Genomic DNA, 25,841 nt, shown 5'->3' with positions numbered 1-25,841 from the left:
TGCATCATTTATAGGGCACAGCTATAGTAAATTATAACCTAAACTGATTTCAAAGACTTTAAAACATACAATTATTAAGTTATCTTAATAAGAAATGTTAATATTACCAGGTGATGTTTATGTTTGTTTTCAAATGCAGGTAATGAATTTGGGCATCCTGAATGGTTAGACTTCCCAAGAAAAGGAAATAATGAGAGCTACCATTATGCAAGAAGGCAGTTTCATTTAACTGATGATGACCTTCTCCGCTATAAGTTCCTAAATAACTTTGACAGGGATATGAATAAATTAGAAGAAAGATGTCATTGGCTTTCAGCTCCACAGGTAAGCTCTTTACTCTAAATGTTATGTTTTAGTCACCAGTGTTGTACATGCTTAGAATGGCAATTGATTTAAATCTATATGCAGATCTTTTAAACAGCATTTTATTATTCAGTGTGTAGTGCCCTGTGACATACTTCAGGTTGTCAAAACATGTTACTGAAGTCTCCCCAATAGATAATGAAAATCTTAAACATAATTCCCTGCTTCCATTCCTGGTTAGCTTGTCGTTGTTGTTTAAATTTAGTAATTTTTATTTCAATTGGTTAAAATAAATGACAAAAGCTCCGCATGGAATCCACTTTGGAAATTGCTGTGGAAATATCTTAATTGTTTTGACTATTTTTCTTTATATAAATAATTATGCTGTCATAAAGAAACTGCTTTGACAACATGGAGATTTCTTTATTCCTTTTTTTCCTTCCTTTACTGGTCTCTTAACTTGTCATTTCAATAGATGCCATTACACCTGTGTGCTGTTTTGTATTTTTCATGAGCCTGACTCTCCTCTGGAATTAAAGTCTCAGTTTTCAATAAGTTTTAGAAAATGTAATTAACAGGTTCAGATTTTATACAGCGGTTTTTTTTCCCTTGCAAAAATTAGCATATAATATGTGTTACTTATAATCCATTTACTTTCTACTGGTGCTGTTTGAAATTACTGTTGATGTGTTTTTACTTTGGTGTCTCTGATTTTTTTTTAATGGTTGAACAAAGGTACTTATATTTTCAGTAAGATTGGCTACATGACACAAACGCCCTAATCGCATTTATTAGTAGTGCTGATTCCAGAAGAGAGAGCAAAATGATGCTCCTTTTCAACTGGAACAATGTTGAATACCAAAAGGCATGCTGTTTGCTCTAGAGCCTTAGCTCACATTTCTAAATTACCAAGAGTGGCGCTGCTGACATGCATGGAAATGAGTCCTCTCAGAGCTGGGGCTGGAAGAGGGTAGGGTTGAAAGAACAAAGCCTTCTCACTACCTACTGTAAAATGTGGTGTATAAAATAAGAGGGCTTGTAGATGTTGTAATTCCTTTTCAGACTTTCTCTATTATTAGACAAAAAAAAAAGTATACTGTGAAGGACCCTTGGTTGTTTTTGAATCTGACAAAGTCGTGCAATAATGTAAAGTTTTTAAGAAAACTACAACTTCAGAAATCTGGATATAATAACAATGTTACATCATATTTTGAAAAGTAATTTTATATACCTTACCTCATTAATCTAAGGACTAAAACAGAAGTCTTAAAGAAAATTCACTTATAAGTAGATCTAATACACACACACACACACACACACACACACACACACACACACAGATGCTTTATGTATAGCACAGGTGCTATATTTTTACCTAAAACCTAAGCCAAAACTTTAATCCTCTGTCTGTGCTTTGTTTGAAGTTAGCAAGTTGCTGGTGAGATTTTTATACTCCTTAAGCAATTTTTGAGACTGCTATTGGCCTAGAGTTTGATAGGGCAAGATTGCAACATGTTCAAAAAATATAACATGCTAGAATTTTCATTTTTGGCTTAATAACTAACAAGACTGTTAATAAAGACAAAAACAACTTTTTTGTAAAAAAAAGTAAAGAATTTACTTGTAACGGCATCTGGGTATTATTTAAATGTATTATGTGTGTTAATTCTTACAGGCCCATGTTAGTGAAGAGCATGAAACCAATAAGATCATTGCTTTTGAGAGAGCAGGCCTTCTTTTTGTTTTCAACTTTCATCCAAGCAACAGCTACACTGATTACCGACTTGGAACGACAGTGCCAGGAAAATATCCTTTTTGTTGCCAATGAATATGGCGGTCTGCATTCAATTTTTTTATTGCATCATAGAGCATCAGAAAAACTAATGCTGATCTTGGTGACAGTAGCTCTCAGTTTCTTCATCTGAAAAATGAGGGACTTAAAATAGTTGATAAATCTTTGCTTAATTCAGTTACACTAAATTAACCCTAAACTCCATTCTGGCTCTAAAAAGTATGAGTTTTAACATTTTATTAAGTAATATTTTAATCCAATATGTAGTATAGGATTAATATACTATTAATATACTATTAGTAGTATAGGAGATAATTGTTGTTTCTCTTTATGAAAATATTTTGTAAATCACCCCTGAGGATTGTCTCCTTTCCCCCTCTCCACTGAGTGAGCAAGTAGACAGTAGCTGTAAAGATAGCTTTCTTCCCCTTTCTTTTTCCTGTCTCCTAAAATACAGGACATAGCTCACTTTTGTGGGCCTGAATTGGTAAGGAATCAGGGCATGGGAGGTGTAAGCAAAGGAAATAATAGGGAGAATGTTTTGATATTGTCTGTACATTCATTTACTCGTCCATTCATTCATTTCACAGATATTTACTAAGCATCTATTTATTGAACACCTGCATGCCAGCCCTGTGCTAGGTGCTGGAAATACAGGAATTTCCTGGCAGATACAGTCACTGCCCTCATTGAGCTTTTAAACTAGTGAAGAAGACAAACATTAATAATTGTAAGTGTGATCATTGTTACAAAGTGAAACCTGCTGTGTATTTTAAAGAGATTATGGCTTACCCAATCCATGGAAAAAAGCGACAGATTCAGGATCTAGCAACAAACCAGCACAGATTTTTAAACAGGCAGTAGGAAGAATGTGTTCTTCCCCTGAAGCCCTAACAATGATTAATGTCTGCCACCTGAGCGAGATGCCGGAGGCCAGCATGAAGTCCTACGCGTCAGGGTGTCTCTAGCTACAGTAAGAGAAACCCCCTATTTGACTGGCTCAAACAATAAGGAAAATGCATTTTGCCAAACAATGAAAGCCCTGAGGCAGGGGGACCCCAGCACTGTGACAATATCATCAAGTTCCCTGGTCTGTTGGCCTTTCTGCTTTTAACTCCCAGGGTGCCAGCAGTGTCCAAAGGCTGGCACCTGGTAGAGTTGCAAGATAACAGCCATGGTTCCAAATGTCACCTTCAGACACAACAAAAGGCAAATAGATTTGTGTCTTTTTTCAAGAATGAAGTCACTTTAGCAGATTTCCTTTTGTATCCCGTTGACCAGAATTCAGTCCCATATCCCCAGAGAGGTGTCTAGGGAGGAGAATGCTATCGTCATGAGTAGCTATCATCATGATCAGGAATTACCCCTGAGGCTCCAGGAAGTGGCCTCCTTGGTGAAGTGGTTGCCCAGACAGCATGTTTCTTGGCAGTAAGGAGTAAAGGGCCATACTGTCTGGTAAGTAGCCTGTGGCACCTGTGCTGCTCAGTGACATTGAGGGTCGTGAAGGATGTTCCCTGTCTTCTACCCCAACCCTCCCAGATCACCATCCCACAGGACATCAGAGCATTTGGGAGGGAAGTCTATCGCTGTGACTAATAGCCTAACTCTGCCCCAGTTAACACAGAGAATGCTCAGACAATGGAAATCAGTGTAATGAGGTTGTCTGCACTAAAGAAGAGCTGTACTGTTCAGGAGGCAAATGTTCTCACCATCTCCATGAAGAAATGCAAACAGATGCTAGACATGTAGCAACTCATACATAAGCCTTCTCAGCTACAAACTGCTAAAGTAATACCCCTGGACTAAATCCTGCTATATCTAATAATGTCATATAATCAAACCATAATTTTAATTATTATCAAACCAAAATGCAATTACAGAACACTTGTGATCTATTGCAGTGTTTGTTAGTTAAGTACTGCCCTTGACCCTAAGTGGGGAAGAAGAGATGTACAAAACCAATTTAAGATGTAAGGCATAATGCAGTAAAGGGGATGGGGCAGGAATGTTCCACAAACTTATCCTCATGTTTAATAGAGGATAAGTAAAAGAAAAATAAATAAATATGAGAGAGAGAGAAAAAAAAAACAGAGATTGATTGATTGATTGAAAAGGAAAAGACTTTTAAGCCTGGATGGGGGAGGGACAGAGAGAGAGATGATTGGTGGACCGATTGATTGATTAAGAAAAGACCTTTAAGCCTGGACCTTGAGAAATGGATAAAATTGTAGAAAAAACTGAGGAAGGCTATTCCAGCTGTTGGAAATCATAGACTATCCTTAGATAATGGACAGTACCATAGATTAACTGGAGAATGGTGACCCTAGGGAGAAGTACTCAGAGATAAAACTGAAAAGATAGATTGCCATCACATAATAGAATATTTTAATGCCTTATTAATTAGTTTAGGCTTTTTTCTATAGTTTCATAGTGAGTCACTGAAGGGTTTGGGCTAGGGAGCTACTTGATAAGAATGTACGCATTTGGAAAAGTTCTCATGTATCCAGGGTGTTAGCTTTTATGAGGAGAGAGGTTGGAAGTACAGATATCAATTATGAAAAATGGAAGTACACGTAAAAGATAATTAGGGTATGAACTAAAGTAATGTCCATAGGCTAGAAAGAGGTATATGAAGCGCTTTCTTGCAGTGAAAGGACTCAGCAGTTGTTTGGACATGGGGTGTAGAAAAGAAGATACAAGGTTTCACTTTGAAGAGTGAGAAGAATGGTAGTAGTATTATGACTGAGGACATCAAAGCAAGGAGGAGTAACCAGTTTGGGGAATAGAAAATATGAATTTAATTTAGCATCACTGACAAATGGAAATACATGGAATTTCAATGATGATGTCTGTCTAGGAGAAAAATCTTGGCTCAAGCTGCATTGATCTCCTATCTGAAGTCTGTATAATTTAACAAATATTATTAAATGAAAATATATATAGTAACATAGTATATTTTACTAAGTAAAACCCACCCCAAAAGTTAATTTTGTTTAATGATACAAAGTTACACTGTACATGAAAGTCTAGTTTGGTTTGGTAAACCTTGCCACAAATTGAATCTTTTGAAATTTAGCAATTTGTTTAAACGCCCATAGGCACCTGTTATACAGAAAATTTCTATATTAATAAATACTGAATGCTTTACATTAATGACTCATTTCAGAAAATGTACTCATTAAATGTTGTAATGATATACAGATCTTGGAAATTTGGGCCATATCTTTATAGAAGTCATAGTTGCAGCCTTAGTCATCTGTTGCGTCTCTAAGAGAACCTTGAAGAAATATTGTTTGGTTCTTTTACTACAAGGATTTTGTCTTCTACAGATTTGTGCCCACTTGGACCTTATTTACTCTTGCTGCCTTTCTCATTCCTGTCTTTCTGTCAACAAGCTGTAACTAATTCCTATATGTTATTGCTTCCTCTAAGGACATTTGCATTTTAATAACAGTCTTTTTGAATACTCAAAAGTATGGAAGACCTAATGGACTAGATATCTAGTAGAATAATTTTTTTTTATAATGAGGTTTTTTTTTTTTGAGGAAAGGAAAGCAGGAGAGCATTTCCAACATACCTTAAACCATATTTTCTAATTAGCTATATTAATACTGCCAGCCCTAACTCCTAGCTTGAAATCATAAAAACTTCTGGTTTTTGAAACACTTTATACTCCAATAACCCAGTTCAGTGCAGAAATCCCACCGATATACTCCTTCACAAATCATAGCAGACATCAGAACACTTTCCAGTCTTAGGAATCTCACTATTTCACAAGGTAAACAATTCAAGTTTTTTTTTTTTGTTTGTTTGTTTTTTTAATATAGCCTTAAATGTAAATGCATGAATTCTGTACTCTGGGGCCAATTCCTGTTCTATATGCCAGCTATTCAAATCAAAAAGGCATTTAACTTGTTCCTCACAGTACCACCTCTCCTTAGTCTACCCTCTTCCAGACCAAATATACCTCTGGTTTCTTTAATAGATTCTTGTGATACTTTCCAGACCTGTTACCATCATGTCTCTCTTATCAAAATCCGCCCAGCATTGTTCACACTCCTCTTCACTGTGTCTCCAGAACTAACAGCAGAATATTCCAGATATGGTCTGGCAAGTATGATATAGAGTGCCCCATTACCTCCTCTTACCTTGAGACTGCTCTCTCGTTAACGGAGTTAAAGTTACATCAGCTTTTCTGGCAGCCGTCACATTTTTCACTCATATTTTATTCACTTTCGAATTAAAAGCTTTAGCTTTTCTTTATGTGTATTTGTATTATGTCCTATCTCCCTTATTCTTTATTTATTCAGCTAATTTAACTAAAATTCCAAATTTAACATTGAACATAAAAAAACATTATTTTTTGTCTCTAAACTATTAATAGAGAAGATACAAGAGCACTAGAGTATTAATGTTATGATCGTACCATCTTCCCTAAGCAATAGAGAGAGCTCTTCTTTCAGCTTCTTGTTGTTTCTAGCTTAGCTTTAACAGTTCTTTTTACTATCCTTAGCATTTTACAAGTCTCATTTCTTTTTGGTCTTTCATCTTTCTGACTTTATTCTTATACCTTTAAACAACATTGTAGTTCAGCATTATAGAATCATTTCAGGTATAGAAAGTACAAAAACATTGGGATTTCTGTGCTGTAGTTTCTGACTTGACCAAAGTGTTCTTCTATGCCACTGGTATTTCCAACTACTGAGCCAGTGAACTGAATACAGATTTTCTCTGTGAAGGATCCACAGAGGCAAGATTGGATGTATTAATGAAGTCAAGAAATTCATCAAATTTTTAATTCCCAGAAAAGCAGGATTTGGTACCAGAACAAATTTAAAGTTTCTAAAGAAGTCATTTGAACTTCCTCTGTCACTATGAAATATAAACCTGCAATAGGCAGCATGTCTGAATTCTTGAGCAGTTCCATTTTTGAACCTGTGTATCCTGTATATCAAATAGCAAGACATCAACTTTCACTCAGATCTGTGTAGCATATGTGCTGACTGTCTTCCCAAGAAACTGTTGTAAGGGGAGCTATTTTGGGGGCAATGCCAGGCAGAACAGAAGCAACGCTTTAAGGATGCTTTCAGCTGTCACTTCAAAATAAGATGATAAATTTGGAAAGCTGAGAGGGTTGTCTGCTTTGTATTACTAAGGTTTTGAACCTGGTCTTCATGGTGATTGCTAAAGGACATAGTATTGTTTCTGCAAAAGGAATCTGTAGCCATATTCTAGAAAACAAAAAAAGTAGCAACAGTAAAAACCCTTTGCCTGTGCACTGTCTCCCATTTGTCTTTTTAGCCACTAATCTGCAGTGTAATAATCACCAGCGTTCTTTCATACGGTGGATAGCAATGTGGGTGATGCAGGACTGAGACCCAATGTACTGGCAGGTTACATGCGCAGGAAGATAAAATGCATTCTCCTGATGTGGTATATTTGCTTATGATTTTACATTGTTCAGCTGGAGAGAAAGAAAGAAACATAATGCCCTTTATAGTATCAGAATCATTATTGTATTTCTGTGGTCACATTTCTTCACTTAGACCATTATCAAATCAGCATTGAATCAAAAGGAAAACTGCTAAGCCCCTAAGGACAAACTGCTCTTTCTAATCCATTTTGAATAAAACAAATGATGCTGCCTCATTTTGAGTGACGTAGGGGAGAGCATGGGTGAAGGGGCCCTCTTTTGAGGGCCTTCTGTTTGCTAGCCATTTTTATTAAGTATGTAGTTTAACATTCCCAGGTGCCCCGTAAGGTAGGTTGTGTTAGATTCATGTGACAGATCAGGAAACTAGGCCTTTAAGTAAACATCCAACTTCCCTCCAGCACAGGCTGGTGAAGGTTGAGCAGTGTATTACAAAGCCCATGTTCTTTCTGTTAGACCACGGTGCCCCTTTCTGCCATTCATCGGTGCGTGCATTTAGTTGCTGGCGGTAGCAATAGTGGTATTAGAGATGATAACTTATTTTTGTAATGTTCAAAATGATTTTGATATAGTTCTGGGAAAATAGGTAGCATGAGAAAATTATACACAATTTCATGGCACAAACGTCTGTCTCGTCAGGTTCCCACAGTACCTCACCATCACCCTCTACAAATTTTTCCCCACAAATTCTTCCTTGTGACCCCTGTCACCATCATCCAAAAGAAAAAACTAAAAAAAAAAAAATTTTTTTTTAAAGCAAAACATGAAATAATTGCCTCAGGTCAATTATTGTGATTTCTCTGCATTCTGGAGAATATAAATGTGCCGTAGTTCTTTGCTCAAAGTGAAACCTTCTGATGCATCACATCAGTTAAGTTTATTGTAAAATATTTATGTAAATGTTAAGCCCTCACAGCTCATTTATAAGGTATGTGTCTTGGTATGTACAGATTCTTATCACTCTGAGAGCATAAACAACACTAGTAACAAATGTTTTCAAATTATTTGTCAGCATGCTTTTGAGGTGAGGTGAGAATAATAGTGTTATAGCAGCCCCCTTTCCAAATGGCTTTTCAAACTGTTACGGTATTGAAATGTTAAGAGGAATAATCATAAATTACGGCTTGTGAAGAATATGTGAATCCAGGCCAAAAATATTTAAAGCTAAGGGAACAGACGAGTAAATAGTTGGATTTGACTCAAGATCTTTGCAATATTTTCATTAAACTGCTGAAAGATGTATTTTTTAAAATGTAAATTCAGACACTGACATTTGCAACCTGTACACAGAGTTTCTTATGAGCATATAAGGTCACTTGGATGATTCACTGAAGTGTGATCACTGAAGGCAGAGATGTTGTTGTGAGTTGCTTAGTTTACAGAAGCCTTTGAAGCATGGTTATGTAACAGTCTGTGTTTGTTAGAATCTAGGCTTTATGCGCAAATAAAAACAAAGGACTTAATTTAGGATTAGCTAGATGCCACATTCTATCAAGATTTTATATGTAGAGGTTAATTTCTGGACTAAAAATGTAGAGCTTAACTTTTTAGTTTTCCAGGCTTAGATGTTTTAGTAAAAAATTAAAGAAAAAAAAAAAAAAAAACAAGTACAAGGGTTTCTCATAAAAGATCTACATAGTGACTTTGAACAGATGCAAGCATGTTTCTTTTCCTCATGCGCATATGTGTGAGAGAGAGAGAGCGCAAGAGCGCTTTTACTCTGTGTGTCCATTTAGTGATGAAGCTCTTTTTATGCGAATGGGGACAGGTAATCCTACTAACAATTTTATATTTAATATAAGTCCTCCTTTTGTTTCTGTAGCTTCAAAATGGATGTACACTCATGGCCTTGGTTAGCCTTCTTTAGTTTCAAGGTGAAAGTAATACTTTTAAACATTACCTCATTACCTAGAGGTACTTTTGGTAATTTTTCATTGTTAAACACTGTCCAGAAACCCCTGTGATTTAATGATAATGACAAACGTGTACCCCTCACCTCCACTGGCAATAAAGAGCCTATGATTTAGCTTCATTTTCTACTCAGGAATTTGAGATGAATCACAAAGTAAGAAAAATATTTTGCAACTGCTGTAACACTTTTAGATTGGTTTAATATATATTCATAGGACTATAGGTAGTAATGAATAACGAGTGGGCCCTTACTACACACAAATGTTTTTAGATTTTTTTTTTAATAGCTGAGTGCTATTCAGTGTCATTCAACAGCATTTCTGTTTTTGGTTCATAGCTCAGTTCCTCAGTGATAGTCTCCTCTTGTTCCAGAAATTCATCTAACAATAGCTCAGTCAAGATTTCTCTCCTCTATTTCTTGTCTTTCTGGGGAAAACAGAAATCAGAAATATTATTGTGTGCTATAAAAACAGGATATTCTCACCTACTAGTTGTGTCATTAATGGGAGGAAAACATTTGTTCCTAGCATAAGTATTTTTACCAATTTGTGAAAAGAGGTACTATTATATGGCAATTGACTCCAAGATAAATGGTAAGACTGTCTTTCTTATATTAACAATTATATCTTTACTTGGAATATATTAGGTAAACATAAAGCTAAATTGTTGATTGATGGATGGATGTATGTATGGATGGAGGGCTGGATAGATGGAGGATACAGTTTCCTAATGGTGGAAGAGCCCTTAAAAGTTGTTCAAAATTAAGTAATTAAAACACAGAGATTTCTATAATCTATTGCTTTTCCCTTAGAGCAGATGTTTACTTAAATGGTAGAAAGGAAAAATTGATAAAATATTATCAATAACATACATCATGATTTTGTAGAATTTAAAATTGTGGAATCTGCTGTCAGAATACTTGCTGAACAGACTTTCATAATAAGATTTACCATCTATTACAAACATATGCTTTGCGTGCTGCAAGCACTTTACATTCACTATCTCATTTAGTAAACTTTTTCCTTTCCTAGGGAATAGCATTGCAAACTATAGAGGAAGGAAAAATCCACAATGAAAACACCGGCCTGAAAGATTTCATATCTAAACTTTCTTTTTAAATAGTCCTTTATTTAATTAGTCCAGAACAGATTGTTCTCTTTTATTTTGAAAAATGAATTATACATATCACCTTTATATCTGATGCCAGCTTTTTTTAAATAGAGCATTCAGTATCTAAAATAAATTTCTAATATATTGAATGTTAAACTACTTTTTCCTTCTGGATCTTCTCTGTAGAAATTAGCCCACCCCCCCCCCTTTCTTTTTTTTTTCAGTGAATATCTCCTGCCTACGAGAAAGTTTGGATCTTCTATAAGTGAGATATTTTTATTTTCATCATTTTCTGTTAAGCTGTTCCAACTCAGAATCTCACAGGGTCAAATTGAGGGCTCAGTGTTTCATCTATATTTGAAAATGGTACCTGAGTATTCCAGAAGATTTCTTAAAATTAAGCCATTATTTAATTACTGGTTCATTATAACTGTTTAAGGGCTCTTAAGGATACATGGGTGCTACAACCAAAAGAAAGTTGTGTCTCTCCAGAGAAAAGTGGAAAAAGTAAAGCCATGAACAATGTGTTCTTGGAAACAGTGGTTTCAGTTATAACCATGTGTAAGAACCATCTCTAATTCTATTAATGTGGTATCTCTTATCCTAAATGATGGCAAAATGCCTAATTAATCCCTATTTTATTTGTGAAATTTATCTGTGGAACTAATTAATCCTTTTGGTAGTTACATGATACCAACTGTTGAATAAGGAAAGCATTCTTTATTATGTTATTAAGTAAAATTATTTAATTAATATATAACTTAAGTGCAGTCATATTACCTTTTATTGACAAGCAATTAACATTTATTATAGGAACATTAATTAAAACAGAAGATTCTTTTCTTTGTCTGTAAAATTATAACCATTACTGTAAATTTTTCCCCATAAGCTCTTTATTACTTAGGGAAATAGTCAATTTCACTCTACTACCTTCCCTTCTAACACTCTTCCTTTTTGTCCAGCTAAGGAAAACAAAAGGAAAATAAGTTTCTCTGTGGTAGCATTCTTTTCTGATTCTGAAACATTCCTTTCTTCAGTTTGTTCTCTTACCCTAACATTCTTATCTCACAAAGGCTCATGTAACTTGTATGGCAGTAGGTATTTCTGGGTCTTATACTTGTAAACATTGAGAAATTTGCTCTTTTTACTAGGATAGTGGTTAAGAGCATGGGTTCTGAAATAAGACCATCTGAGGGTTCAAGTTCCATCTCTTCCACTTACTCATGAAAGTAATGTCTTTGTTTCCTAGTTTTCTCATTTTTAAAACACCTACTTGTAGAATTATTGTCAGAATTAAATGAGTTACTGGCATGTGAAAGGCTTGGCAACAGTGTCCAGCACATACTATAAGCTCAGTACCTGTTAGCTACGATGGTCATAATTACTGTCATTATCATTATTCTAAAAATGCACTAGAAATTTGATAATAAAAGGAAGGAAAAGAAAGGATGAGAGGAGTAGATACACATCCTCTCTGTTGCCTACATTCTCTTGTCATACTTCTTTTTTCATTTCCTGTTCCCCATTTCACCGCTACAAATTGATTTCTGTCCTTCCAAAGTAGTGGAATTAAAAGTCTTCTGCTCCCTGCTATATCTTTTCCTCATTCTTGTACCATTGGCCCACCTTTCTTCCTTACCTCCACTTTCTCCACAAGCTGCACCACTATCTTGATTTCCCTTTCTTCTCTAATCAATCACTCTTTGTGTTGTCTTTTTTCCCCTCAGATCCCAACCCAATCATTTATTCTTTTTTCTTGCTCTTTTCCCTTGAAGAACTCACACATGCTCATAACTTCAGCTGTAGCTCTGTGAAGATGATCTCTAATTGCCCCTTCTACCATGGTCTTCCCCTATTCACTAAGTGAAATTTTGTGATGTTTAATGACTGTTAGGAAATACTGAGCAGCCTGGAATCATAGCTTTTTGAAAGGTAGAAGAAATCTAGCATGACCTGGTTCTATTCAATTAAGTAGAATTGGTTGGATCAGATGTATTTTAGAGATGGTTTCCAAATTAGTACCAAAAGTTAAATTGCATAACACTTGACAGTGTATGAATACTTTTATTTATATTGACTCATCTTGCCCTCGCATCATCTTAGTGATGGGGTCAGGCAAGTATTTTTATCCTCAAATTAAATATAAGCATTAGAAAGATTTATAACTTTCACAAGATCATATTCTTAGTAAGTGAAAAAATGTGATTTAAATCTAGTTCCTGTAAGTCCAGCACAGTTTTTTACTTGGGCACCAGATAATTCACCTTTTGTTGCCCTGTAGAAACACCATTAAAATAGGTAAAGTGTGTCTCACTACTTATAATTTTATTTGTTTTCTCTGCTTCTCTTTGTAAAAGTTAATGGTGTCTCTGACTAAATGTCATTTTTTGCAGTGTTACACTGTCCTAGTTTCTGACACTCACAAACACAGATCAATTTAGCTGGAGTACTTTTAAAACAAACATATTTACTTTAAAGGGGTAAAATGACTTTTTAAGGAAAAAGATGACTGCTCAAATATTTGTTAAACCAGGATATAAATCTAAGTATATTTCAGCTTCAAGTGCAGATTGGGAAAGTGTCATGCTAGGTGCTGAAGGATATTAGAGGATAAAGAGTCTGGGGACTAAAAATCCCATAGAATAAAGAACACTTTACAAAGAGGTGAAAGAGAATCATCCTGCTATCATCAGCTTTCTTTCATTTAATTGTATATATTTCCTTTTCTTGCCTTAATAATTTTGAATGTAGGAAATTTATTCCTGGTGATATTTTGTTTGTTGACAGCTTCAGACAACTTACCTAAGGGACATACAGAATTGTCTTACTGGATTTGGTTAACTCTTTTATGACCATAGTAGTCACATCACTTTGGAATTTTGATAATACTTAGATAGTCTAAATAAAACTCAACATTTGTGAAATAACTATAAAAGTAAATAATTAAGTCTACATAGAATTTGATCCAAAATGTGCCATAATTTTTGCTCATTTCAATTATGTAAATCATCTTTATATTTGACTATCATAGCCAAAACATTGGTTCATTTTGTTTTGAATTGTACAAAAATGCACTTTTCAGAAATAACTTAGCAGCTTTACTCTTTTCTTGTGTAATTCTTTTCCACATCTACCTAGTAAGATTAAACCAATATGATTGTTTTCAAGATGATTGTAAACTACTATACTAGATTTATTATACCCCTGGAAAATGTATATATTAACAATCACATGTGTATGTGTGTTTAAAGCTCTCTCACTCAATTTTTTTGGTGCCTGTGGAGAAATGTTTACTTTGAATCTTCTTCCTCACAATCATCAACCTAGGTAAAGTTTTGATAGTTACTGACTGTGTGCCCAGAAGTGCTCAGGAATGACTGGGAGTAATGATGCATGTGTGCGCACACACACAAACACACACACATACACACATACTCCTGTAAGCTTTACTTGACAGTTTCTCAAGGAAAGCTAGCTCAGCCCCTTCTCATTTACCTTTCTGAAGCACTGAGTAAGCCCTAAAGTATTAGATTTTCTATTTGGTCTTAAAAGTTAAAAGAGAAAGAAGAATATAGACTATACATTACTCCTAATAAATTTTGACTTCAAATAAAGAAAAAGGATGTTTCTACTACCAACACTAAAAGAATAAGCTTTCAAATGTTTAAGTATTTTAATGTTCATTTACTTTGCAGACTTTAACTGGCAGATGGTGGTAGAGTGTAGAAAATATTATATACCTAAGTGCATATCCTGGCCTTGCCAAATTATATATAAAATCATATATATATGATTTTTCATAGTCATTCTGATGTTCAAGGCTTAACTTCAGTCATCTGTATAAAGAAGGCTAACCAGTCAAGTTGATAATACAAGTCTTTGAGTATATGTCGACTTTAGTAAACATGTAATCATTTATCCACTTCAACTAAGAATTATATAAAATGTCTGTCTCCAGGGCTCATACCAATCACAGTTATTCGCTTGAGAATTAATTGCTTCAAGCTGACATGCATCTGTTTAACTGTTGTGACTGTTCCAAAAAGAAGGAAAAAAAATCTTTTAAAATGTCCAAGTAAAACTTTATAGATAATGAAATGGGATTGTGTTAGAAGTTACATTGTACGGGTCTGGAATATTAACTCTATAAAATGAGGGAAGAAAATCAAGGTTGTTCTTTTATGACTAAAGTAATGTTAAATTATTTCTTAAAGTTTAGCAAGAGCATGCATAGATCAAAACCCAAGGAGGATACTGCCATAGGAAAATAATGAAAAGAAGATCCACTCAATAAATATTCCAGGTACTAATCTAGGTCCCAGGTAGAGGGGAAGAGGGAGGATGGAGAAAGACATATTCCCCTTATACAGGTTTATTTTAATTAAAGGAAGAGAGAAAATATAATAATTAAATTTATAGGATGATAAAAGTTGATAATGCTGTGTTGAAAAATCAGGACAAACGCAAGAGCGTGTGGGGAAGTGTTTAATTTTCAGTTAGGATGTTCAGAGTAGGCGTCTCAATCTTTCTCAGAAGCAAATTCATAAAATTTTAAAAAGTGTGTAGTCCTCAAATAGTTCAATGTACTGTCCAATCAAACTTCAATGTTCAGATTATTTAAATAACAGGGAAAGTGTTTAGATTCTAGTGAGAACAAAGACATGGAAGAAAGGAATGGAAAAAAAGGTCAGAAAGGAAGAAAAGGCCAAGTTGGGTGTAAAAAGTAAGAAAGTAAATCGACCAACTTTTACATTTTTCATCACTTTAGACAGCAGTTTAAATGGTCCAGGGTCTATAATAGTAATATAAAGAGCAGCTAATAACTTGAGCATTTTTCCCAGCACTGGGCACTGTGTTAAGCACGTGATGTACATTGCTTCTGTGAATCTTCACAGCAGCCCTCTGATATATTACCTCCATTTTACCAGTGAGAAACTGAGCCTCCAGGAAATTCAGTAACTTGCTGGAAGACACACAGTTGGTAATTGGCAGAATCGGGTTTAGAATGCAATTGTTGGACCCCAAAGCCATGCACCCATTGTATTTTACTGTTTTAGGATGCTTTCTCCTATTCTTGTCTGTCTGCATGAAATAGCTTAGATGATGCTTACTTATGCTAACTGTCGTCATTTTTCAGGAACTTTGAAGTATCCAATTGTATTTTCCATTTATATATACATTGCATAGGACTCTATTAAAGGATGTATTAGAGTAAGTTTGGGTGAAGACGTTTCTTTATAGCCTATGTCAAGATTATTTTGAGTTCAAAAGCACAATATGTTTGTAAAAAATGTTGCATCTGCATGGTCAAAACTCATTTTGATTACAAAGTATGTGTTTAAAAGATGTACAGAAATCGGTTGTTTTTTCTTTTGCAGTTCTAAATAATTGCTATTGCTTCATCAAATAATTGAATTTATAAGTTCTTTGGGTAATAATCTTTAATGGCACAAAGACCAACAATTTTAGAGGGAGGTTAGTCTAGAAGTGTGGGCATATTTTTTCCTTTCTTGAGTTACTGAGAAACAGTGACATTTTTTAGTTCAAGTTATATAATCTTCTAGGACAAAGCAAAGTTCCTAATTAGGTTAGTCAAAGAATTCTGTAAAGTATTTAGAATAATATTTCTATTTGCATGGAGAAATATGTAGTGCTCAATATTTTAAATTATTCAATTTGGTGCCTAAGAATGAACTAATAATTTGCATGAAAATGCATTTCAAAAAGCATAGCAATCCATTAATTAACATGGTAGATTATATTTGAGCCCCTCATCCTTTGAGTTTACTTTATTGTTATTCTGCATTGTACAATTTCTAAGAATGTATAGTTAAGGAAGTAAGCTTGCAGGAATTGGAGTTTATTTTTTAGGCTAAAATCAGAAACCTACTGATGAAACAAGCACATTTTAAATTATACTAGAAATATACTTTTGTTTTGCAGTTAATTAAAACATGTGGTTGTCATTTAAACTTTTAATGAAAACAGTGTTCACAAACTTGAATGCATGTGTAGCTCATGCATTGAAGTTGTTGCTTTTTACAAGGACAATAAAATTTTAATATAAACTAATAAAAATTTTAAAGAATATATTGTACCCTTAAAGGGAAGTTCCACTTGCCTTTCATTATATTTAAAATATACTTTGACTACATTCAGTAGTAAATTTCCTAGTTATTTTTATTTTACCCTCTGTTTTAATTTTATTTTAGAAATATTATAATATTGGGGGAGTTTTTTTTTTAATTAAAGTTAGTTAGGTAGAGCAAAAAGCTAAATGGATATTGTCTATTGAAAGTAATATACTCATAAATGTCCATTGCCCTGTAATAATTTCAAACAAATAATGAAAATATCATTTCCATTGGTGAATTTTTAAGTCATCGTATATTCTAGATGACAGAGCTAAAGATAGAAATGCCTAAATCAGATACACACATACACACACACACACACCTGCCTCACTCTAACACACATATACATTCATAGAACATACAGCAACACATCACAAAGTTTTTGCTACTTCTATATTTGGAAAGAGACCAGAGAGAGCAACTAAAGGTTATCATTTATGACCAATTCTGTGGTTCAGGACAATAAATGAGGTATAATTTAACTATATTTATAAAATAGAGAGACAGATCTATTTGAGACGCTATACAGCCATAACCTAAGATTTTGTGAATTGTGGCTGGCAATAAATAAAATTCAATTCATGAAACATAGAAAGGGGAGCATTATGTTAGAACATTGAGGCAAGTCCTGTGCTGGGTGGTTATCTTTAGACTGTTAAAAACATGAAATTATTTTTGTTTTCTACCACCTGTTCTTATACTGCCAGATGTTTGTTCACAGTTCCTTAGAATTTCGTACCTACTGTTTTCTGCCTTTGATACAGATTCTCTCTCCTGGGGTCACTTAACTCCCAAAAGTTATTGCAATCATAATACTGTGGGTTGGTTGATTAAAGAATCAGGTCTAAAAATAACATACCAAATTCATATATTCTAAGTGTACATTTTTTTCACATTTTAACAAGTCTTCAATTGGGATGTGTCTTACAGTGATTAGCATGGTAGTGATATTTTTCTCTTTATTGGAGGTGTATAAAATAATTCATCTTAAAATTGAAGGTGTCTTAGATTTAGAGATAGATGGTAACTTACCAGCTTTGCCATCTTCATGGCCACCTAGTCACTAGAGAACCCCTTTTATTGTCACTCAGTCTGAAACCTCAGGGTTTGTACCTTACAATAAATTTCCTTAGTTTCTTCAGCAGGAGTGAAGTGAATTTAGTGCAGAATGATATAAACGACAGTACTTCTTACATCAAAATCCTTATACTTTGAACAGACACTTTATCAAGTGGCTGAGCAAACACAGCAGCTTTTGAAGTATTTGAAGAACCATTGAATTTAAGAGTCTTCATGTCTTCACTGTTCTTTAGTCTTATTAGTACAGGTCTTCAGAACATGGCTCTTCCTTGGTTCAAATGTAAGGACACATGATAAAATAATGCTTAAAACTTCTTATCTACTTCAGCCTGTTTATAGATATATCAAATACTTAGGAAGCTCTTGAATTTAAAATAAGAAGAAATAATATTTTAAAATGATATCCAAATGGATAGGGATCTATTTGATCTCCTTTTTTAAAAGAAAATCTCCATAAAAATTCTATCATTTTATCATTCTTCCCCTGCTGTATTTTCCCAAATTGAGCAAGGTACATTTTTTCAGTTCAATAATTTTATGTTCCCCAATCAAGTGACCAAATGAACCAACTAAACAAGAAATTGATCTAGAACAAATGCAATAAACCTCAGATATTCAGACTCCTTAAGTAATGTTAAGAATTACAGTCCTTTAACACCAATCTTTTAAATTTAATTAAACACTCAGATGGATATCACTTTATCTGTTTTCCTTGTTTTTATTCCTCATGTCATGTTCATTCCAACCTCTTTAGGCTTAGAATCTCAAATTCAGAATTAAACAAGAAAGTGCCTGCGAAAACACTTTGCCTGATTCTTGGCATAAAATAGGCATCCACTTGTGGAGAGTAGGGTAATTAGATCTGAATTTGACTTGTGTCTACATCCCAGCTCTGCCACTAAACTTATTGTGTGTCTTTGGGCACAACTATTCTCCCTTTCCAAGTGTTTCCCCAAATTGAGCATCAGTTTCCTTACATTTGAGTACCATTAGTTGCACATCCAAAATCTCATTGGTTTATGTATGTCTCTCCATTTGCATTATCCAAGTTTAGCCATACTACTATCCGTGAACCATTGTTAGGTCCCTGGCTGGTTTCTCTGACTTAGTCTTTCCTTTGTTCATCCTATTCTACCCTCAACCTTCAGGTTAATTTTTTTGATTGTCATAACCTTTCTCACAAACCTTCAATGTTCTCATTCTTAATTACAAAATAAATCTTAACAGTCTAGCCTAGCCTTCAAAAGTTTTTGTTTACAGACTGTCAATCCTACCTTCCCTCCTTGGCTCTACCTCTCATTGCATATTGCTTTCTGCTTTATTTATAGACATTCATATGCGTTTCTAATCTCCCCTTAATAGGCTATGAGTTGCGTGTGAACTAAAACCACATCTTAGTCATTTTTATTTTATATCTTGTACAGTGCCTCCTACATTGTGTGTATTTATTAAGTGAATGGGAAAATAATTTCTCCTACTTTCCTCGAATATAAAAAATAAGACATGTAATTTGGCCTTTCTTGGTGAATCAGAATTGTCATCCTCAATATCAGTTTCAAAAATGTATTGAGAAGCTATTATGAGAAAGAAGTCTGCTATGTGTTGGGAGATAGCTATGAATAAAAGAGATGTGAAGGTGTTGAGATGTCCTGCTAAATTTCTTTTATCCACTGTGGAACTGGAAACCACATGAACAAGGTAGTTTAAGTGTAAATTGGCTCTGAGTTATATTTTCAGAGGGATGTTCTTTAGTGGAAGACAGGGCTTTGCATTTTTTTAAGTTGACGCTTGAGTAGTAAGTTGTAGTAATTTACAATTATAAAGCTCTTTCACAATCATTACTTTTAATCTAGTGTTTTAAATTGTTGGAATTTCTGGAGTTTAAGGGTTGTGTTTTCTAAAGGACGTGGTTGTATTCGCTGGGTAATAGAGACACAGGGCTGGGGAATTCCAAAAGTGGCCACAGCAGAATTTTTTTTCTTTAAATTATAGATCAGAGAAATATGTCTAAACTGATATTTTGAAACTTTATGGCTTTTGTAAGCTTTTTCTTTATAGCTATAAATTATAGATTAAGTGAGTAGATTCTAACCATTTTCAGTGTGATGATCCCTTTCAATGTCAAAAAGAAATTGGTTCTTATATAACAATTGTTCTTTCAGTATCTTTGATTGAGAAAATATATTTAAAAACTTACTACAAATTCTGTAGGGGTATTGGTGCTGTGTGGGTCCCACGTCATGTGCATGTGTGTATCTGTGTGTGTCTGTGTATTTGTGTGTGTTTGTGTGTGCTCACATGTACATGAGAAAGAGGGAGTGAGGGAATGCCTGAGCAAGAGAAGAGAAAAACAAAAATCCAATTGCCCAGATAACCTCTTTAAAAATGTTTATGCTAAGCAGTGTTCCTAAAAGATGGGGTTTCCTGATTTTTGTGTCAACTATGAATTGGCATTTTCCATTGGCACTTGCCATCTACGTCTACAAGGATTAAATCATGAGCTGCTGCGTCTGCTGACTTTCAACACCCCCTGAAAGGAGTTCAGGTGGAGAGCAGAAATGAGGCACTCTGTGCTCTGGGAAAAACTGGCAGAACATGGCTTCAGATGGTTAGATATTTTCAGGAGCCGATTTTATGAGCCCAATTCTTGTATTTCCTCATATTTAGAAAAGCACTAAAATCCTTCATGGCAATGACTGCTCCCCATGACTAGCAGAAACTTTCTGCAAAAAAATATGTGCTTGATTGCATGTATTCCCCCTTCACCAAAATCACATATATACTTGACCTTCCCCCCTGCCTCTTTGGAGCAGTTTCTCAGAGCTATCTGGGATGCTGTCGCCCAGGCTGCAGTCCTCATTTTGCCCCAAATAAAACTTAACTCGCAACTCTCACATTGTGCATTTTTTTAAGTTGACACTTGAGTAGTATGTTGTAGTAATTTACAATTATAAAGCTCTTTCACAATCATTACTTTTAATCTAGTGTTTTAAATTGTTGGAATTTCTGGAGTTTAAGGGTTGTGTTTTCTAAAGGACGTGGTTGTATTCCCTGGGGAATAGAGACACAGGGCTGGGGAATTCCAAAAGTGGCCACAGCAGAATTTTTTTCTTTAAATTATAGATCAGAGAAATATGTCTAAACTGATATTTTGAAACTTTATGGCTTTTGTAAGCTTTTTCTTTATAGCTATAAATTATAGATTGAGTAGATTCTAACCATTTTCAGTGTGATGATCCCTTTCAATGTCAAAAAGAAATTGGTTCTCATATAACAATTGTTCTTTCAGTATCCTTGATTGAGAAAATATATCAAAAAACTTACTACAAATGCTGTGACTTTTTAAATGAATTTATATCTCATTCATCAAAAAAGTGCACATTCTTTGAAATACAGTACCAAATGGGTATAATAACATAATTTAGTTTTCAGACAATGTACATATAGAATCCCAGCCATTTTAATAACATAATTACTCATTCCGTGAGACCCTTATAACACAATGACCAGTGATTATCAACCCACAGGCTGGGAATCAGTGCTTTTCATGATATACTTGCTGTCTTCAGTCACAACTACCAATAATCTATGCTGTTAACCAATAATTTAATAATTGATACTGTATTTCAAGTGTTTTAGAAAGGATTCTAGGTCATTATTCTCTAAACTGTATTGTACTCCTTTTGTTTTTGTTTAATGCTTTTTGAAGACTGTGAAAGTATTTAATGACCTAGGATGAAGAACCAAAGCTAAGCTTCTACTTTAGTAGTTCCTTTCATTCCACAATGCTTCATTTATTTACCATGCCCCTAATGATTTATTTTCACTGTCCGTATTTCCCCATTAAATAAATCCATATGCTCAAATCATGTGCAGCTCTATTGAGTGACTTTAGAATGAATGAGCTTGTGCCCAGTAGACATCTTTTGAACTCAGTCTTTCTCCCTCTCCCTCTCTTTTAAACACAGTAACATGCTGATTACAGTATTAGTCAAAATTTGCATCAGAGTAGGCTGACCTGGATTGACTGAAATGGCGCCACCACTCCCAGCAAAAGTTCCTGTGGTGCGTCCATTTGCGTCTCTTACCCAAACAGAGGTCCCCTAGGCATGAAAATGATGGTCATAGTTTGTTATCCGCGTGCACTTTTTTTTTCCCATGTACTTTTAATGTGATAACTTTAGCTGTAATGAAAATATACAAACGTTTCTGAGATTAAATAGTTATATACGAGGAAAAGAAAATACAAAGCACCTAGACATCTATCTGTCTCCCTCCTTAGGCTAGAAGAACTTAAATTTCTATGTACCCATTTATATTTACTTGTGGATTTTTTAATCAAGTATCATTTCTAGACTTTCTGAGCATAAGTTTGAACATAATAACCATAGCTGTTATTTTGTTATAAATACAATAATGCTAACATGCATAATAGCTCATTGTGAAAAATCAGATGTTAAGTTGTAGCAGATCACATGATTGCAACATGAATCCACCTGTGGCATGATGGATAGTATGTTTGCATGATCTTGTGCATTCATAGAAACATGATGCTTGTAACCAAGGGGAAAGACTAAGCCTACTTGGTCTTCAGACCACACATGGACCCTTAGTTCACTTCTGTGTTCCTCACTTTATCATCCAGGATCTAGCAAACTGCAATGAATTCAGAGATGGGGAAATAGTAAAAAGCCATATCAAATGAGTAATGATCAAAGGTTCTGGGATTACATTTAGTAAGTATTTAGTTATGTATGCAGAGGACACATGGAGACAAAATAGCTATTGTTAAATATTTGAAAATTACTGTATTTTGAACTTATTCTTTATGGCTGTTCTGGGTAGAAAAAGTCCCAAGAAATCAAAATTCTGTTCAATATGGAGAAGAATTTCTAACAAATGGAATTAGTTATATGAAAAGGAAAGTAGATTCTTCATTAATAGGTATGGATGATCATGTGACGTGATAAAAAGATAACAAGGATCCCATGGGTGTGCGGACTAGATAGCCTATAAAGCCCCTTTCAAACATGATAAACTCAAACTCAGAAATCTTAGAGAAGAAATGAGAACATAGCACAAATCATCATTAAACAGTTTTCAAAATACTCGCTTTTAAATCCTGTCTCAGAAATGTTTTATAATGTCTCATTCAACTCCTAAACCGTTGTGATTCCTTAAGAGCTGTACGTACAAAATTGTGCTAGATTCAGATGCAGCGGAATATGGAGGACACCAGAGACTGGACCACAATACCGATTTCTTTTCTAAACCTTTTGAACATAATAACCATCCCTATTCTCTTTTGGTAAGTAAGATTTTTAAGGTATTTTCATTTCATTTAAATTTAATTCTGTATTTTCAAAATGATGTGTTTTTGTCCAAGGAAACAACTCTTCAACAAGTAAGCAACATGCAGACAAGGCAGGGAGTAGGGAAAGAAGATTGCCCTAAAAAAAATACATGCAACATGTGGTGCTAGACTGAACTGGGTTTTGGAAAAACAAATAATAAAGGATATTTAGCTGACAATTGAGGAAATTTGAATATTAATAGGATTAAAAATTATTTCTCAAAAAATAAGAGAAAGGCACATTTTAGTTTTCTTTCTATTATGAATATTTCTATTTTTATACAATTTACTTTCCTTCTGTTCTTGCTTTCTCTGTAATATTTTACATTAAGCAGATTTCTACATTATTGGTTATCTAATGAAGTTTAAAACACCTTAAAAGAATCTATATATACATTTTTTTCTTTCATGTAGTTATTGATGACTGAATTCATTCTAGTTATAAAATTCTCTGGTTTCCTTATATTACTGAGTAGAGTGTTGTATTATATTAACTAACTTTTACTTTGTGATGTTGACACAATGAAAGAATATTGCTTTAAACTACTAAATTTAATTTCTTTTAAAAATGTAGAATAAAATTTTGCCATTTGCAACAATATGGATGGACCTGGAAGGTATTATGCTTGGTGAAATAAGTCAGACAGAGAAAGACAAATACTGTTTGTTATCACTTATATGTGGAATCTGAAAAATAAACAAACAAATGAATATAACAAAACAGAAATAGAGTCACAGATATAAGGAACAAACTAGTGGTTACCAGTGTGGGGAGGGAAGGGGGTAGCAGCAGGATAGGGGGAGGGATTAAGAAGTACAAACTACTATGTATATAATAAATAAGCTGCAAGGATATATTGTACAGCACAGAGAATATAGCCAATATTTTTTATAATAACTATAAATGGAGTATAATATATAAAAATTTTGAATCACTATGTTGTACACTTGAAACTAATATTATAAATCAACTATATTTCAATAAAAAAAAATTTTTAATGTAGAATTTAGAAGCTCTGCAGATTTGGAGGAATTCTTCATTTAATTTATGGCCAAGTCCACATCTGCATTATATATGTTTTCCTTTTCCTGACTAGTCATATATCTATCTTTCTTCCTCTTCCCTCTTCTCTCTGTCTCAGATCTGCATTTTTTTGTTTGTTTCACAATAAAAGGTCTTGGATTAAGATTTAAGTCAGAAAGAGAAAAACAAATATCGTATATTAACACATGTATGTGGAATCTAGAAAAATGGCACAGATGAACCTATTTGCAGGGCAGGAATAGAAAGGCAGACATAGAGAATGGACGTGCGGACATGGAGGGGGTAAGGGGAGGGTGGGATGAATTGGGAGGTAAGGTTTGACATAAATACACTACCATGCATAAAATAGGTGGCTAGTGGGAACCTGCTGTATAGCACAGGGAGCTCAGCTCGGTGCTCTGTGATGGCCTAGTTGGGTGGGATGGTGGGGGGAGGGAGGTCTAAGAGGGAGGGGATGTGTGTATGCGTATGGCTGATTCACTTCGATGTGCGACAGAAACTAACACAACATTGTAAAGCAATTATACTCCAATAAAGAAAAAAAGAAAAAGGAAAGATTTGTTTCACTTATGTGAGGCCAGGATGTATCCCACAAATGTATGGCTTTATCATTGCTGTTAACTTCTCTCATCTTTTTTTAAGTTTGGGTAAAAGTCAAGCATGAGAATCTGTTTGGTACCCCTGGCTCCTCCATTTTTCTACTATATTCCCAGCTCTTAGGGTGGTACCAGCACCTTACTTTGTAAGCTGCCATATTATATATGTCAAAGACAGTGGCATAAAATAAATAAAACGAGCAGGGATGAGCAAGATTAAGTTGTTGATTATCAGCTCTGAGGAAAGTCAGTAGCCTTGGGAAACCTAGGTGTTACCCTATGTGTGTGTTGAGGTGGGGTGTTGATGATGATGTTGATATGGCTTAGATAGAGATCTAGATTGATGTGTATTTTCAAGAGGGAGGGCTCAGAGCTGCTAGTGGATTCTATCTCCAAAGAATGATTGCTGTAGTTTGTCAGAACATTCAGTTTTGACATGTAAAATAAGACTGATACAAATAGTTTCTGAAATGAATAAGAAAATTATCTTAAAGCTCTGAAATAACCAAAAGAGTTAGAGACCCCTGAGGGGTTAGGGAAGGTGACAGCTCATAAAGAGGAGTCATGGAGAAGTAGCACCCACTTGTGATAAAACTGGACTTGAACAAGTTGAACTAGACTGAAAGGGTTTTGAAAGTTTCAGATAGCAAAAATGTTATATAGCCAACTTTCCTAAAGGTTCATGTATCCAAAGAGGGTTCTCCTGGGGAGGGAAGCCTGGTAATATAGTAAAAAAGACCACAAAATGTCATGGCAGGGAATTTGGGATCAAGTCCCCAGCCTGCCATTTACCAGCTATGAGAACTTGAGTAATTTGATCTTTTTGTGCCTCGGTTTCCCTGTCTGCATAGTGAGGATTAATAATAGTATCCTGCCTACAGCAAGAGGTTCTTGCGAGGCATAAATTAATTAACATAGCCAAGCTTTGGGGAAACTGCAAAATGCTACTGCACATGTATTCAAAAGTTACTATTGTTGTGGCTATTCAATAACTATTTAGGTATTTTAAGCATGTCAAGACACTAGGTGCTTTGAGGATATTCTCCCAATTTTGGAAAAATTATCATCTTAGGCGAGGGCTTGCAA

General features: G+C 34.6%; 1 protein-coding gene across 3 annotated transcripts in view; it reads left to right on the top strand.

The window, feature by feature from the left end:
- GBE1 (1,4-alpha-glucan branching enzyme 1) overlaps window positions 1–25,841 on the top strand; it is a 284,943-nt gene that overhangs the window by 236,776 nt on the left and 22,326 nt on the right. For all 3 annotated transcript variants that reach the window (XM_082392426.1, XM_082392427.1, XM_082392428.1), the window contains 3 exons: window positions 140–324; window positions 1,979–2,109; window positions 22,952–23,069. In XM_082392426.1, the coding sequence (XP_082248552.1) occupies window positions 140–324; window positions 1,979–2,109; window positions 22,952–23,069 (434 nt within the window). The remainder of the gene's footprint in view (window positions 1–139; window positions 325–1,978; window positions 2,110–22,951; window positions 23,070–25,841) is intronic.

The sequence above is a fragment of the Balaenoptera borealis genome, assembly GCF_965194805.1.
Source record: "Balaenoptera borealis genome assembly, chromosome: 5".
NCBI lineage: Eukaryota > Metazoa > Chordata > Mammalia > Artiodactyla > Balaenopteridae > Balaenoptera > Balaenoptera borealis.
The sequence above is the reverse complement of the archived record's forward strand: the minus strand, read 5'-3'. Positions and strand labels throughout refer to the sequence as shown.